Below are 15448 nucleotides of genomic sequence, written 5' to 3' on the forward strand. Positions count from 1 at the left end.
TTTCACGCCAAAAGTTCAAATTTCTCACTTGCTGGGCAGCAGTGTTGAGCAGTGACTAGAGGAGTTAGTTCGATAGTTTGAATGAGATGGCATCACATGGGCTCAGAGATCAGGAGTTTTGTGATTTTTCCTGCTGACAGTGATCAAAAGAAGAAGTACAAGGCCGAGCAGTGGAGTTCATACTTGATGGAGTTCGAGATCATGTGGTCTCACATTTGCAGGGGAAAGATACAAGCTGAGAGATGTGGGAAGCTTTGTCTTCATTGTATGAAGGCTCTTCCGAACAACGGAAGATGTACTTAGAACAAAAGCTGTAGCGGACATTGATGCCGAAGGGAGAAGGGATTAACTCCTATCTTCAATGTCTTCAGGACACCAGAGACTAGCTCGCTGCAGTGGGGTCTACTCCTCGGTCTACTGTGATGGTAAGGGCGGCCCTGAATGGAGTCTTGGATAAATGACAAGTCCTCGTCCAAAGTATATTGGGCAGGGAAAGACTACCTTCATGGGAAGAGATGTGGGCAACCCTTCAACAAGAGGAATTAAGGAGGGATTTGGTTAAGGTCAACCTCCATGGAAGCAGTGGGAGTGGCACGAAGACCAAGGAGGAGGAGAACACAACTCTAGCATCAAAGGGACAACAAAAGCAGGAGCGAAAGGAGGACATTTCAAAGGTGAAATGTTTCAAATGTGGCGAGATGGGCCCCTTTGCATCTCAGTGTCTTTTGAAGCAAAATGATAAGGATGAGAAACATGATCCTAAGGCTGCTCCAGCAAAGATTGATGAAGATGAGTTTGCCATTAGTGCCCATGCATCTCCAGGAGGGAAATGGGGTGATATTGAGCTGTAGTCGGGAGGACTACATGTTGGCAGGATCTTTGAGGAAGTCGACCTCTTGGATCAATTCCTTGCTATGAGAGCCAAAGATTTAGCAGTAGCGAGATGGACTTAGTGTCAGATGATGCAGTGGATTATTTGGAGAGACAAATGCAGTAGCCTGAGACCAGAGACTGATCAACGCAGAGCAAGGTTGGCAGCAATGCAAGTGGCAAGTGCAGAAGTCAGCAACATCGTAGAAGATTCAGAGGGTCAGAGACTAGTACAGTAGCAGTGGCAGTGGTAGTGTCATGGGCAGCGGTATAGTAGCAGCAACAACACAATGTTGGTGGCAACAACAATGCTGAAAGGAGATGTTTCAGAGACTGAGCAACATGCAGTTGGACATTGTTGCTTTAACACTTTTCTCGCTAAGGAGTATTAATTTTTGGTAGCATCGAATGTGCTCTAGCCATGAAAACTGGTGGAGAGGCTAAGGCACATGAGTTCTAAGGAACCCAGAAACCATTAAGTGAAATTCCACCCAGATTGTATTTGATTAAAATAATTAATATTTTTAATGGGGTTCTTAAGTCTAAACTTAGGAAAATTAAAATATAAATGGGTATTAATCAAAATATGGGTGAGAATGATCTAGAAGGCGGATCAAATCAAGTTTTAATCTTAGCAGTTGATTAGAGACTTAATCTCGGTTGTTGAAGTCTCAACGAGAAAAGTATAAGGAAAAGGCTCGGGGTTCATTTAGAAATACACACGGAGAGAACGAATTGATCTGGAGTTCAAATTTTGGGGCTAGGAAGCTAAGAAATTTGAACTAGGTGATCATTCTGCAGTAGAGGGACAGGGATAGTTCGGGAGTACTGATAGAGAGGCAGAGAGAAGCTACTGGAGGCAACACAACAACAAAGAGGACTGATGCTGGACCCACGCAGGCTTGATGCAGATCCAGAAGGGCCAACGCAGAAGCAAAAACTGCCCTCCACGCAGAAAATTGAAACTGTCGGAACAACCAGGAAGGTTGACGCAGATGGGAGAAGAGACAACGCAGAGCTGACACATAGCTTGTAATGCTGAAGCAAGGCCTACGCAGGGCCAGCGCAGAGATAGCTGGGGTTAGCCTGTTTTGCTGCTGGATTAGCCGGAATCTGCTGGGTGAAGTGAGGTAAAACTCACTCAATTTTTCACCATTGTATTTTCTTTGTCACTGGTTTGTGTTGAAATTTGATGACTAAAAAAAGTTTTCAACAATCCCAACCCGATTTTAATTTCACCTTATCACTCCCATTCAGTTAAATGCCCTTTCCCATAAACATACATTCAACATATAGAATTCTGGAAATGAAGTTTTCAGATTAAAACACATGGGACTGTTAAAACATGCTGAAAATAAATATGGACATAACCAAACCAGCGACACATAAAAATACACAGATTTTTGGTCAACTTAGACCCAGGCAAAACCCCTTCAATCTTCTCCGAGGAAAACTTGTTAGAGAGCTCTTCAAATTTATTTATCTTTCAAGTTCAGGAAAAATGCATTTAAAGACACAACAAAACAACAAGATACAACTTATCTCTTCAGCCCAAAACTCCTTAAAAACCGTGCCCAAGTTGCCTTGATTTTTGTGCCCACTTGAAGCTGAAAATATGTATTGTACGGATACGGACTGTACTGTGTGGATTTCGTATGTACTGTATGGATTTCTGTACAGCTGTCTGCACTGTACTTTATGGATTTCATATGTACTGTACTGATTTCCGTACAATTGTACGCACTGTATGGATTTAAAAAAAATTCAAAAACTTCTCTCGAACGATGTGTAGCTCACAACATTAAATGTCGTTCGTATTGTACCTTATGTTGTCTTCCATGCCTCTATTACCATGCCCACATGAAGCAGAAAATATGTATGGACTGTACGGATTTCCGTACTGCTATATGGATTTTTTTTCAAAAAATTCTTTCGAACGACATGCAACTCACAACATTCAGTGTTGTTCGTACTGTACCTTTTGTTGTCTTTTTAAACGTTGATTTCCATGCCCAACTTTGCCCAGAAATCGCTCTTTCAGCTTGCTGCAACAAATTTCTCCTTCAGAACTTTTAACCAGCTCTCAGCCTCCTTTCTCCAATTTGCTCATGAAGAATGAGTGCAATCTCTCTTTACTTCCCCCTTTTGTTTCCCTAAATGATTTTTGGGCAACCTTAAGATCTAATTGCTTAGATTCATTTAGATCAAGGGATGAGAATAAATGTCCATTTAATTCTCACTTTCTATTTTTTAACTCGCCCATTAAATAAAGTACCCACATTGTACTTTATGTCTAAAGTCACTTTTCACTTTATAATTTAACATTGACTTTACCACTTATAAAGTCACTTTCACTTTATAAAGTCACACTTAGGAAAATAATTATTTTGGACACTTTTGCCTAGGTAGAGACTAATCCATGGGAAACCACTTGTCCAAGGTACATTAAAAATCAACACTCTTCTTACCGAGGAAAGTGTTTCTTAAAACCACTTGTCCAAGGTACATTAAAAATCAACACTCCCTATTACCGAGGAAAGTGTTTCTGACCACACCCATTTTGTCCCTGAAATAGACATGCTTGCCTCTTGGCAAGGACTCCGTTAGAACATCGGCCACTTGCTCATCTGTTGATATATACTCCAACTTCAGTGCCCCCTTCTGAACATAGTCCCTGATGAAATGATATCTGATGTCAATGTGTTTTGACCTGTCATGCAACACTGGATTCTCTGTGGGTTTAATGCAACTCTGATTATCATAGTGAATAACCGTCAGTCTCAACTCTTGATCAAAGAGGCCATACAACAACTTGCTAAGCCAAATGGCCTCACAACTAGCCTAGTTAGCATCCATATACTCAACCTTAGAAGAGCTCAAAGCAACTGATTTTTGCTTTCGACTGAACCACGACACAACTCCGGAACCCAATCCGAAGCAACACCCTAAAGTGCTTTTCCTGTCAGAAGCACAACTTGCCCAATCTGAATCTGTGTAACCTGTCAACCTCACTCCATCTCCCTGCCTATAGTCCAGACCATAATCAACAGTCCCCTGCATGTAGCGAGGAATGTGCTTTGCAGCTAGCACCTTCCTGGGCTCAACCATGAACTGGCTAAGTGTGTTCATTGCAAATCATATATCTGGCCTAGTGTTGACCAGATACATCAAGGACCCAATAAGCTACCTATACAATGTGGGATCCACCAAACTAGAATCTAAAGCATGAAGCTTCTTCCAGTTGGTGATCATAGGTGTAGACATAGGTCTACAGTCTACGGTGTGAAATCTGCTCAACACATCCACAACATATTGCCCCGCCCCAGAAAGATATGCCTCTCCTCCTGCCACAGCTCAAGTCCCAAAAAGTAGTGCATCAGCCCAATGTCCTTCATCTCGAACTCCATAGCAAGATCCTCCTTGCAACCACTAATCAGTCTCTTTGCCCCAGTAATGAACAAGTCATCAACATACAACACAAGAATGAGCGGATCATCCACTACAACAATGTAGTATAGGTTCGGATCTGCATCACTCTTCGTTAAACCCATCTGCTAGAAATAAGTATCAATCCTCAAATAGCAAGCTCTCGGAGCTTGCCTAAGTCCGTAGAGTGCTTGCCTCAACTAGCATACATGGATCTCCCGCCCAAGTACCTCAAAGCCTTGTGGTTGCTCAACATACACCTCCTCCTCTATAACTTCGTTCATAAATGTGGTCTTCACATCCATCTGATGTATCTGCCAACCCATTTCTGCAACAATAGAAATAAGGGGCCGGATAGAAGTGTACTGAGCTATGGGAGCGAAGGTCTCATCATGGTCAACTCTCTCTATCTGTGAGAACTCTCTAGCCACAAACCTCGCCTTGAAATTCTCAATGCTGCGATCCACAACATGCTTGATCTTGTAGAGCCACCTAGAAGTCACAACTGGCTTGCCCACAGGCCTAGGCACCACTTCCCAGACATTGTTCATAATGATAGAGGCATACTCCTCCAACATAGCCTCTCTCCATACCTCCTGGCTGGTAGCCTCCTCATAGCTAGTAGGCTCAGAGTCAACAATGATGGTAGCCTTGGCTACATAACTGCAAAACCGCTCAGGTGGCACACTCTCCCTATTCACTCTCTTCGGAGGACCAACGGACTCCGCTTCCTTCAAGGTGTCTTGAAGCCACTTGGGCCTCCTCTTCCATGAAGAAACTTCCCCATAGGGAACCGCATCCTCTGGCCCCCAGTCTGTTGAACCTAAAGGTTTGCCAACTGACCCTGGTGTACCTGTACCAGCACTTGTCCTCAAAGAACCTGTACTGGCACCTGTGCCTTTGTCAGCTGAAGTGCCATGTGAACTCTGTACCCGTGGACTACCTAAAGAAGTGCTCAGTGAATTCGCCACTGGTGCCCCAAATGTCACTAACACTGAAGTACCTCCTGTACCAATCGATCCAGAACCCTGAGGTCCTGCTCCTTGTACCTGACCTCCCTGTTGAGGAGAAGTCTGTGAATCTCTCTCATCATACTCTCGTGATCTCCGATAGGCCTTCTCCTCAAACTTCACATCCCTCCCAATCACCACTCTCCATTTAGAAGGAATGAAGATCTGATAGGCCTTCGAAGTCTCGCTGTAGCCTGTAACCCATAAAGATACCCTTCTCTACCATGGGTTCTAGCTTCATCCTCTGCCCCTTTGGGATATAAGAATATGTGAGACATCCAAAGATACGAAGATGTGCCACATGAGGCTTCTCTCCAGTGAAAGCCTCCTCCGGAGTCATATTCCCCAATACTCTGTGAGGACTCCTGTTTTGAAGATAAACAACAGTATTGCAAGTCTCAGCCCGCAAAAACAAAGATAGCCCCTGATCATAAATCATCGCTCTAGCAGCGCTAACAAGAACTTTCAGACACCCCATTCTGCTAGGGGTTGTAAGGAACCATGAACTCTCTCCTAATGCCCTCCTGTGCACAGAAATTAGAAAACCCACCATTGGTGTGCTCACCACCATTGTCTGACCTCAAGACTTGAATCTTCCTACCAGTCTGCTTTTCCACAAGAGCTTTGAACTCTTTAAAGCGATTGAAGACCTCACCCTTGGTCGTTAGGAAATATATCCAAGTCCTCCTAGAGTAGTCATCAATGAATATAACATAATACTCATAACCACCCAAAGACACATGAGACATATGGCCACTAACATCAATATGAATCAAGTCTAGTATACTTGTAGATCTGCTGTCGATCGCTAGGAATGGTAACTTGGTGTACTTGTCCAAGCACACCCTCTGCAGACCTCATAATGCTCGACACTGAAATCAGGAACTACAATAGTGATCTCCCTCAATACTCTCAAAGCTCCATGATGCATATGCACCATCCTTCGGTGCCATAACTCGCACAAGTCTCTAATGTTGGTGGTACTAGTGTGAGTGCTCCCATATGTGCTACTCAGCAATGCTCTTGCCCACTGAAAATTGAACCTATATAGTTTCCCAGAGCGGACTCCAATCACTTTGGCTGAAGTGATGGAAGCTCCCCTGGGATGCATTAATACCTGCCCTTTTGAGAAAGTGACGTCAAACCCCTTCTCCTCCATAGCAGACACTGAAATCAAGTTCCTTTTCATCCCTGGAACTTACAAAACATCCATGACCTTCAAAGGAGGCAAAGACTTCCTCTCAAAGGTCACAGTCCCCACACCAACAACTCTCACAGTGCGGCCATCTCTTAGTACAATCTCAATATCAAGTGCCCTCTCTGCAAGCTCTGAAAAGAACTCCCGTGCACTTGTCATATGGCGGGAAGCCTCGCTGTGTATGTACCACACATCAGATGATGTACTCCTACTAGATGTAGAAGTAATAAATGCAAAGTCCTGGTCAAACTGTGAAGCAAACTGCTCCACCTCTGCTGAAGCTGCAGTACCCTTCTTCCCCTTGTTCTTCCTCTCAGGACACGTAGCAACATAGTGTCCCATCATCTGACATGCTCAACATTTGACTTTGGACATATCTGTATCTTTCTTCTTCTTCTTCTCCTTTCCCTTAGCCCCATCAGATGAGGCCCCTCTCTTAGCCTTCCCTTTGTTCTTCCCCCTGGCTGTCGGCTACATCCTCCTCATCTGCTATCTTCACACCACCACTGTCAGTCTTCTGTATCTCATGCTGCACACAATCATCCCAGAATCTATCCCAATTGGGAAGATTATCCCTAGAGGTAACATCTTGAAAGACCTCCCAAGACTTAGGAAGTCCCGCTACAGCTATCGTGACTATTTCTGTGGGTGCAACTGTCTCACCAATAACAGTCAAATCATGAACTACACTTTCAGCCTTTGTCATCCTGATGTTCTTCAATTGTTCTTTGAGTACCATCTTCCTGCTCTCATTGGTATTTTGATATAGACTGGTTAGAACTGTCCACAAGTGATATGCATATGTGTTTCCTCTCACCTAAGGAACTACTTGATCCTTCAGACTGTCCATCAAAATCCTTTTTGCCTTTGCATTATTTTATATGAATTCAGCAATGTCCATCAAAATCCTTTTTGCCTTTGCATTATTTTATATGAATTCAGCAAGTTCATCTGCAGCAATAGGAGTTACAACCACTTGCCGCACTATGTCCCAAACTGTTGCCTCCTCAAACACTGTCTAAATTCTATCATTCCAAACCGCATGGTTGGATATCCCATCCAGTCTGTTCTCTATCCTTAACAACATGGCCATGACTGCTGTCCAAAATTTAGAAAACCAAGAAAATAGAGAAATGAACTTTCCAACACACCTTGCTGTCCCAAAAATTCTGTTTGTGTGAAATTTCACCTTGCTGTCCCAAAATATCAGTTTGTTGTCCAAAGTGAGTTTGCTGTCCAAAAATTCATTTGTTGTCCAAACCACTATTAGCTGTCCCAAACTACTGTCTGCTGTTCAAACTGCAATTTTCAGCTTGTACCTCTGATACCATGTTGAAATTTGATGACTCAATTTTTTTTCCAACAATCCCAACCCCGTTTTAATTTCACCTTATCACTCCCATTCATTTAAATGCCCTTTCCCATGAACATACATTCATCATGTAAAATTCTAGAAATGAAATTTTCAGATTAAAACACATGGGACTGTCAACACATGATGAAAATAAATATGGACATAATGAGACCAGCAACACACATAAAAATCAAACAGATTTTTGGTCAACTTAGACCCAGGCAAAACCCCTTCAATCTTCTCTGGCGAAACCTGTTAGAGAGCTCTTCAAATTTATTTATCTTTCAAGTTCAGGAAAAATACATTTGTAGACAAAACAAAACAGAAAAATACAACTTATCTCTTCAGCCAAAACTCGTTGAAAATCGTGCCCACTTTGCCTCGATTTCCATGCCCTCTTGACACTGAAAATATGTATGGTACAGATACGATTGTACGGACTTCCGTACCGCTATAAGGATTGTACATATTTTTTTTCAAAAAATTCCCTCGAACGGCGTGCAACTCATAGCATTCAATGTTGTTCTAATTGTACCTTTTGCTGTCTTCTAAACCTTGATTTCCATGCCCAGCATTGCCTAGAAATCACTCCTTCAGCTTGTTGCAACATATTTGTCCTTCAGAATTTTTCTCCATCTCTCAACCTCCTTTCTCCAGTCTATTGATGAAGAATGAATGCAATTTCTCTTTTCTTTTCTCCCTTTTGTTTCCCTAAATGACTTTTGGGAAACCCTAAGATCTAATGGCTGAGATTCATTTAGATCAAGGGATGAGAATAAATATGCATTTAATTCTCAGCTTCTATTTTTTTAATTCACTCATTAAATAAATTTCCACATTGTACTTTATGTCTAAAGTCACTTTTCAATTTATAATTTAACTTTGACTTTACCACTTACAACTTATAAAGTCAGTTTCACTTTATAAAGTCGCACTTAAGAAAAGAATTATTTTGGACACTTTTCCCTAGGTAGAGACTAACTCATGGGAAACCACTTGTCCAAGGTACATTAAAAATCAACAGTTTGTCGGGAGGGCAACCAACACTGTATTCAGAATTACTGCTTAATAATAGACAACCCTCTAAGCTGCTGCACTGGTTTTCCCGCATTGGGTTTTTCTGGGCACGATTTTGTTCAAAAATAACTATGTCCTATATATCTTGTTCTTTGCTCAGTTTTCTGTTTCATGTAATCAAACTTAAAGTAGTGTAGGCTGCAGAAGTAATTTGCTTCAGTATTTAGAGAATAACTTGATAATGTATATTAAAATCAAGTAGGTGAAGTAGATTCAGATTTGCTGTAGTAGAGGTTCCTTGAGACTAGGAATTTTCACACTTACTAGGTATTCTCCTTGCTGGACAGAATGATTAACCTTTTCTTTGAATGTGTAGGACCTAGACTTGGTGCTCGACTTACTGATATTTGAGCCCAGAACCTTGGATTTGGCCTAGAAGTCACTTTGTTATCCATCACAAGTCAGAACTTCAGAATGCGGTTGCTTCTATACATCCAACAGAATCTCTTTTCCTTTAAACAATACCTCTTCCTTTTCATGACTGAACTCAGCCTACTAATCTGTAATTTTTCTAGTGTAGTTAGCCCTACAACCAACCTTATTGTGACTTGATCACCTACAGATTTTTGGCCCTGGGATCACCTTCTGGATCAGAGAGAAGTATGGGATAATAATTCGGTCCTGAGAGACTCTTTTCATTCTAAATTTCAAGACACAAAATTTTAGCATATGTTACAGCTGAAGGTTTCATAAAACTCGACTGCTCTTCCTCTTTTGCTTGAGGCAAACCAGACCCAAATCACAGACATGTCCTTCAACTTCTGCTTGTCCTCTTGAGGTATACAGTTCATTCTTTTTGGCTTTTTTCGGAGCAATCTAGAGATCTTGCAACTGCCAAGATTCTTTGACCTTGCTCTGAAACCATGTTGGAAAATCAAGAAAGGCAGCATCTTATACTCTATCATCTTCCATACATGACATTTACTTGTGATATTATTTCTTCTTTGATTCTTATGCTTATGTTTTTCATCATCAAATAAATGCCAAAACAATAGAAGATCACATGAGCACACAATATAGGCTCCAGGCCAGGGAAAAATCCCTCCAAGGGGAAAAACCCATGAAAACTTCTTCTTATAGAATCAATTTCAAAGGAGACTTTCATGACCCAAAAACTAGACCCTTAGCTTCCTCTAAAAGCACAAGATAACTTGCCAAACAACCCAAGAGATATGCAAAAGCAGCATCCTAGGAATTTTCCATGAACATGGATTTTTAGTCATCTTGGACCTGAAGTAACCCTAGGTCCTGTGTCCATGATCAACAAACTACAATACTCAATTTCCAAATGATAAGGCAGACCTTTAGATTCAGGAGGCCCACCTTCAAACATATGATCATGGCAGATGGGCGAGGGACCAAATTGCTGGCTCAGGTGGCGGAGAAATGGCACAATGAGCTAGCTGGTGGCTGCAAGGGGCTGCTGGCTGCTGGCTGAGGACCATCTTGGAGAATTTTTTTTTATCCTAGGGATATTACTCACAAAATGGTGGGTAACAGGTCCCTTGCAGACTTAAGTTTGACAGCACTTGAAGATGTGGTCTCCAGTTGGGAAGTCAAAAAAAATTATAGCCTGCCATGTTTTGGAGTGGCTGGAAGCCTGGATAGGACTCGAGAGAGTCTCAGTGATGAAGAAAATATTGGATGTACCAAGAACATTGGATATCATGACTGGAGATGACCAAAAATATCTGTTGTCGTTCCAAAGCCTACTGAGATACTCAAACCTTGTCGCCTACCCCAATGAGACCTTCATTTAGAAACCCCAGGCTGGGAATATCCAGTGGTGGGAGGCGGGGTGGGGGTTGGTAATCTCGGATGGCGGTCCTATGGTTATGAATGGCTGCCATTTGCCTGTAGCACCCGAAGCTGATCCCCAGCTGACTGGAACCAACTGAACAGAGTGGAATCACCTCCAAACCAAGCACTCTCAAGAGTGATGTCTGGAAGCTTGAGCTTATCCTGGAGGAATATGGTGACAATAAATTCTCCATTTCTATATTTTTTTCAGCTTTAAAAACTTGAACGAGAGCTTATTGGTTGTTTTTTATGGTACAACTACATAACAATTGTCATGGGGTCAACAACCCTTGTCATCTCAGCAGGAAAGGAAAGAAAAGAAAGAGTGGCATTTCCAGCTGTTTTCAGGTGCTAAATTCCTTCATAAAATCAGAAAACTTCTGGAAATGTTTCCCAGATGCTTCCTGATTCCCAGAAAGGCCAGGTGGCAGCTTCATGGTGTTTCCAGGATGTTTCCAAAGTTGGAAACATTTCTGGGCAGGAAACACCTGCTGCCTTGCTGTTTCCTGCAACATAGTTTTGAACGTTTATATTAAGGGTAAAATCTGGGGGAAAGTACAAATTTAAAAAGTGGGTTTTCTGTTTCATGTTAAACGAGGTTATTAGAAGGGTACTTTGTCATGTATGTTAAATATGTAACCAATATAATCTTAGATGTTATAGTTAGGGGTAGGTTTTAAAATACCTGACCAATTAGGGGTCCTATAAATATGTGCGAAAGATGTATAGTATGTAAATGTTTGTGCACTCTAAACTCCTTCAGTTATGGTTAGGGATTTAAGTTTTGATGCCCCGTTTGATTTTTGTTGAGTTTAGCAGTTTAGGGGGATTTATATTTTCAATGAGCCTCTGTATCCTTATGGCGGTGACATTTTCTGTCACCCACCTTTTTTTGGTAATATGATTAATGTACATATTTTGATTTTTAAAGGAGATATGAAACTTATTTAAAAAATAAGAATATTTTACTATATCTTAATACCTTTTCTTATATATATATATGCAAAACTGAGAAATCTAAAGTTTCTTTTTTTGTTTCTCATTCGATAAGCATTTCTTGTTAGCCACTTTACTGTTTGAATTCATACGTAAATTTCGTTATGAATATTGTGATTTCTTCTGTTTTTACTTATTTCATTCTCCATTCACAACTCATGTTTTGCATTGCAAACCCATTGACATTCAAATGTTAAATAAATGCAGGTGATGTTTCTCATGTTTTGTAGTTACATGTTTCCGATTCTAGTGCCATTGTATACATTTTGTATCGGCTCACTTCTGAGTCTCTATTGGTCCTGTTCTAGTATTTAAATTTTAAAGTAAAAATCTGAGTCTTTTCTATATGAGTTCTTACTGAAGTATATTTAGTGAGAAACATAGAAGGCAATAAAAAATAAGTTGATTGGTATTTGATTTAGTAGGCCGACCTTGGTGTGGTGCTAGCAGATGGAGCATTATACAACATAATACATTTTATAGTTGAATGCTTATTTTGCTGTTATTTATTGCAAAATAAGTGAGATTGATTTATTGCAGAGACATAAAAAGCCAGTCCATTCATTGTGTTGGAATGCAATCGGGGATTATGTTGCATCTGTAAGTGAGGATTCTGTGAAAATTTCATCCATGAAAGCTGGGGGAAGATGCGTTCAGGAGATTGCCTGCACTGGTAATCCGTTCCAGACTTGTGTCTTCCATCCAAATCATCCATCACTTTTAATTATTGGTTGTGATCGGGTAAGCTGATGGTGGTCATTTCCATTTTGATAGCTTTATCTTTTCTTTTCTTGTATTTTCTGCTTGTGTTAGGTGGAATGCTCTGCTCTAATTCAGGAACCCTAAAATGCTAATTATAATTAATTTTCCTTTTGGACATCTTTCTATTCCAGGTTTTAGACTGAGCTGATTTTATATTGTGATCACATTTTGCAGACATTTGAGTTCTGGAATATGGCAGAAAACAAGACCATGTCACTGGAATCTCATGATGCTCTAATTACAGCCTTAGCTCAGTCACCTGCAACTGGGATGGTTGCTTCTGCGAGTCATGACAAGTGCGTAAAATTATGGAAGTAATAGCTTGTATTGTATGACAAGCATGTATAGATGCCAGTTTCCTGATATTATGATAAAATTGGAATCTTTTTGTGGAAATATTGGCACCAACATTTAGTTAGCCATCACTCATAAGGTGGAAGTTGTACCAGGTGATAATCGAAGAACATATTTTCTCTCATGCTCGAATTGAATCAGAGTTCATCTTCTTTGCTACCATTAGACATTTCTATACGGTAGCATTGTTAAATCGTGGAAAACAGATCTGAAGCCTTGACATTCCAGAGTATCACTCTATGTTTCTCTGTGAATATTATATTCTGGTGCTAGGAATGGTCGGGTGAAGCTGTCCTCTCCCGAGAAATAGAAACTGGATGAAATTTTGTTCAGTTAAAGCTTAGCCTCATATATTTTTCTTCCTGTTGGTCACACCCTAATCAGACATGAGTGAGGATATAAATTGATATAATGTTCTTATAATATAACCTATAATATGAACTATACTAATTATAGTTAAGATTTATTATAAAATTTTGAAGAAATCTATGGGATGCTACATTCTTGTATGGCAATTGTACTAAATCCGTTGGGCAGTGTTCAAATTGGATACATAACAATAAGGTACTCGCCAACTGCCCAGCAACATTGTCAATCACTGGTTGAGCTAACTTGTTGGGTTATATATATTAGGAAAAAGTTTGAATTGCTCCAGTTATCTGGATCTCTTGCAAGGGCGGCATAAGGAGCATATCATTAGCAAATTCTATAAACCTACTCATCGTGAATAATGGTTGTGCAGTGAGACATACTGGGCAGAGTGCATCCCTTGCCAGAGTACCCTGGTCACCTGTACCTAAAGGTCAGAGTCAGCCGATTTGTAGTCAATCAACGGAAAACTGTTTTACCTTATACTCCAGGCAAAATAGATGGTTTCAACCCTTGGAATATATGTTTAGAAAATTATCGAGAGTTAATAACTGATAAACATATATTATTGGTTATTAGTAACTTCGTTAATCCATAGATAACCTATAAGCTAATGTATAACTAAAATAATGTTCAAGTATAATCATTATATTATATTCAAGTTAACCTCAAGTATAATCATTATATTATATTCAAGTTAACCAGTATATATATTCAATCTTTAACTTATCACAACTGAGGAGTTCGTGGTTTGACTTATTTTGTCCCGTCAAGATGATCCTAAAGGAAACAATGTGGTAGAGGAAGGTTTCAGCTGCAGGTTAAGTGTACATATTAACAAGTCACTCATTATATTTAGAAAAACAAATTCAAGTTTCCTAATTTACACTAACCGAAAGGAATGTTCATTTCGAATGAAAGAGAATTTACACTACCCAGAAGGCATTTTCTTTTGGAATGGATGAGAGGAATTGTTCGAAAAAATTAATTAATTACATGTTTATTTCATTAAATTTATTTTTCATGATGTTTCCGACGCTGGTTATGGTATGTAGAATGGATTTATTTGGTTTGCTCCATGTGTTGTGTTTATGGTTTGCATGGTGATGTTTATGTTTTGTTTTGTTAACTACTTTGCAGCATTAAATAAATGTTGTGGATCTGATGTGTGAAAGTCGAATAACTATGGCATTAATGAAGGAGTTATACGTCAACGTCATATCTGTAGTATTTTGCACCTATCCATTGTCCTGGCAATGCGCTTTGGTTAAACTTTCTGATGCTAGAGTATGATGACTTTTGTTAGACACCTATGTGGAACCTAGTCTGCCAAATCGAATCAACACTATTTTAGCAAAATTGAATTCGATAAAATTTGCTAGACTAATATAATCAAGCAAATATCGAGGACATTTGAATCATGACTACTGTCAGACTACTGGACTTCACTTTGGGTTTTTGAGCACCTTTGAATGTGTGAAAATATTGAAGTGCTCCACAAAGTTGGCTGAATGGGTGACTTGCACTTTGGGTTTTTGAGCACCTTGAATGTGTGAAAATATTGAAGTGCTCCACAAAGTTGGCTGAATGGGTGACTTGCTTTATAAGAGTTTTATTGCTCTAACAACTTCTGAGGCATGATGAGGCAATGGAAAATAAGATTACAAATGTAGGTTTTATAGATTTATTTATATGCCTATTTATAAAGAGGTGGATTATAGATTTATTTATATGCCTATTTATAAAGAGGTGGATATAGTAAATCTTTATATGCAATTTTTAAACTGGTTAGCAAAAAAATTTAAAATGATCTTGAAATTTTGTGTGTTTACAATTTCATTTTATGAATTTATATTAAAATTGTATATGTAAGTCAATACTGATGAGAGCCAGTGATAGAAATCTGTTGTTGAGATGGCATATTCAAATCCCATGGTCAGCGTGTGAATCGACTTGTATTGACTTAATGTAACTTCGCAGTTAAATACTTTTGAATTAGATAAAAAACATTTACAATTACTATACTTACTCTTTTGAAGGAAATTTTTATGGGAGTCTCTCTTTGGAATATTTGGATGGAAAGTGGCTCGACCTCCCACCATAGTAGTAGCTGGTAACCTTAAGCGATTCAATTGGACACAACTATGGCCTTCCTCTTGGCAACATATCTTATGCAGTTTGTTCAGTCAATTAACCCTTGGTGCTTTATAATTTGGAGAACATGGATTTTGG

General features: G+C 39.8%; 1 protein-coding gene across 4 annotated transcripts in view; it reads left to right on the top strand.

Moving 5' to 3' along the window:
* Nucleotides 1-13213, top strand: part of LOC149172415 (transcriptional corepressor LEUNIG-like) — a 192606-nt gene extending 179393 nt beyond the window's left edge. For all 4 annotated transcript variants that reach the window (XM_089424314.1, XM_089424315.1, XM_089424317.1 and 1 more), the window contains exons 18-19: nt 12272-12472; nt 12668-13213. In XM_089424314.1, coding sequence (XP_089280440.1) covers nt 12272-12472; nt 12668-12811 — 345 coding nt within the window. In that variant the 3' untranslated portion in view covers nt 12812-13213. The remainder of the gene's footprint in view (nt 1-12271; nt 12473-12667) is intronic.
* The last annotated feature ends 2235 nt before the right edge of the window (nt 13214-15448 follow it).

The sequence above is a fragment of the Pinus tabuliformis genome, chromosome 4_2 (assembly GCF_031772625.1).
Source record: "Pinus tabuliformis cultivar Carrire ecotype Pingquan chromosome 4_2, CPIR1, whole genome shotgun sequence".
NCBI classification, from domain to species: domain Eukaryota; kingdom Viridiplantae; phylum Streptophyta; class Pinopsida; order Pinales; family Pinaceae; genus Pinus; species Pinus tabuliformis.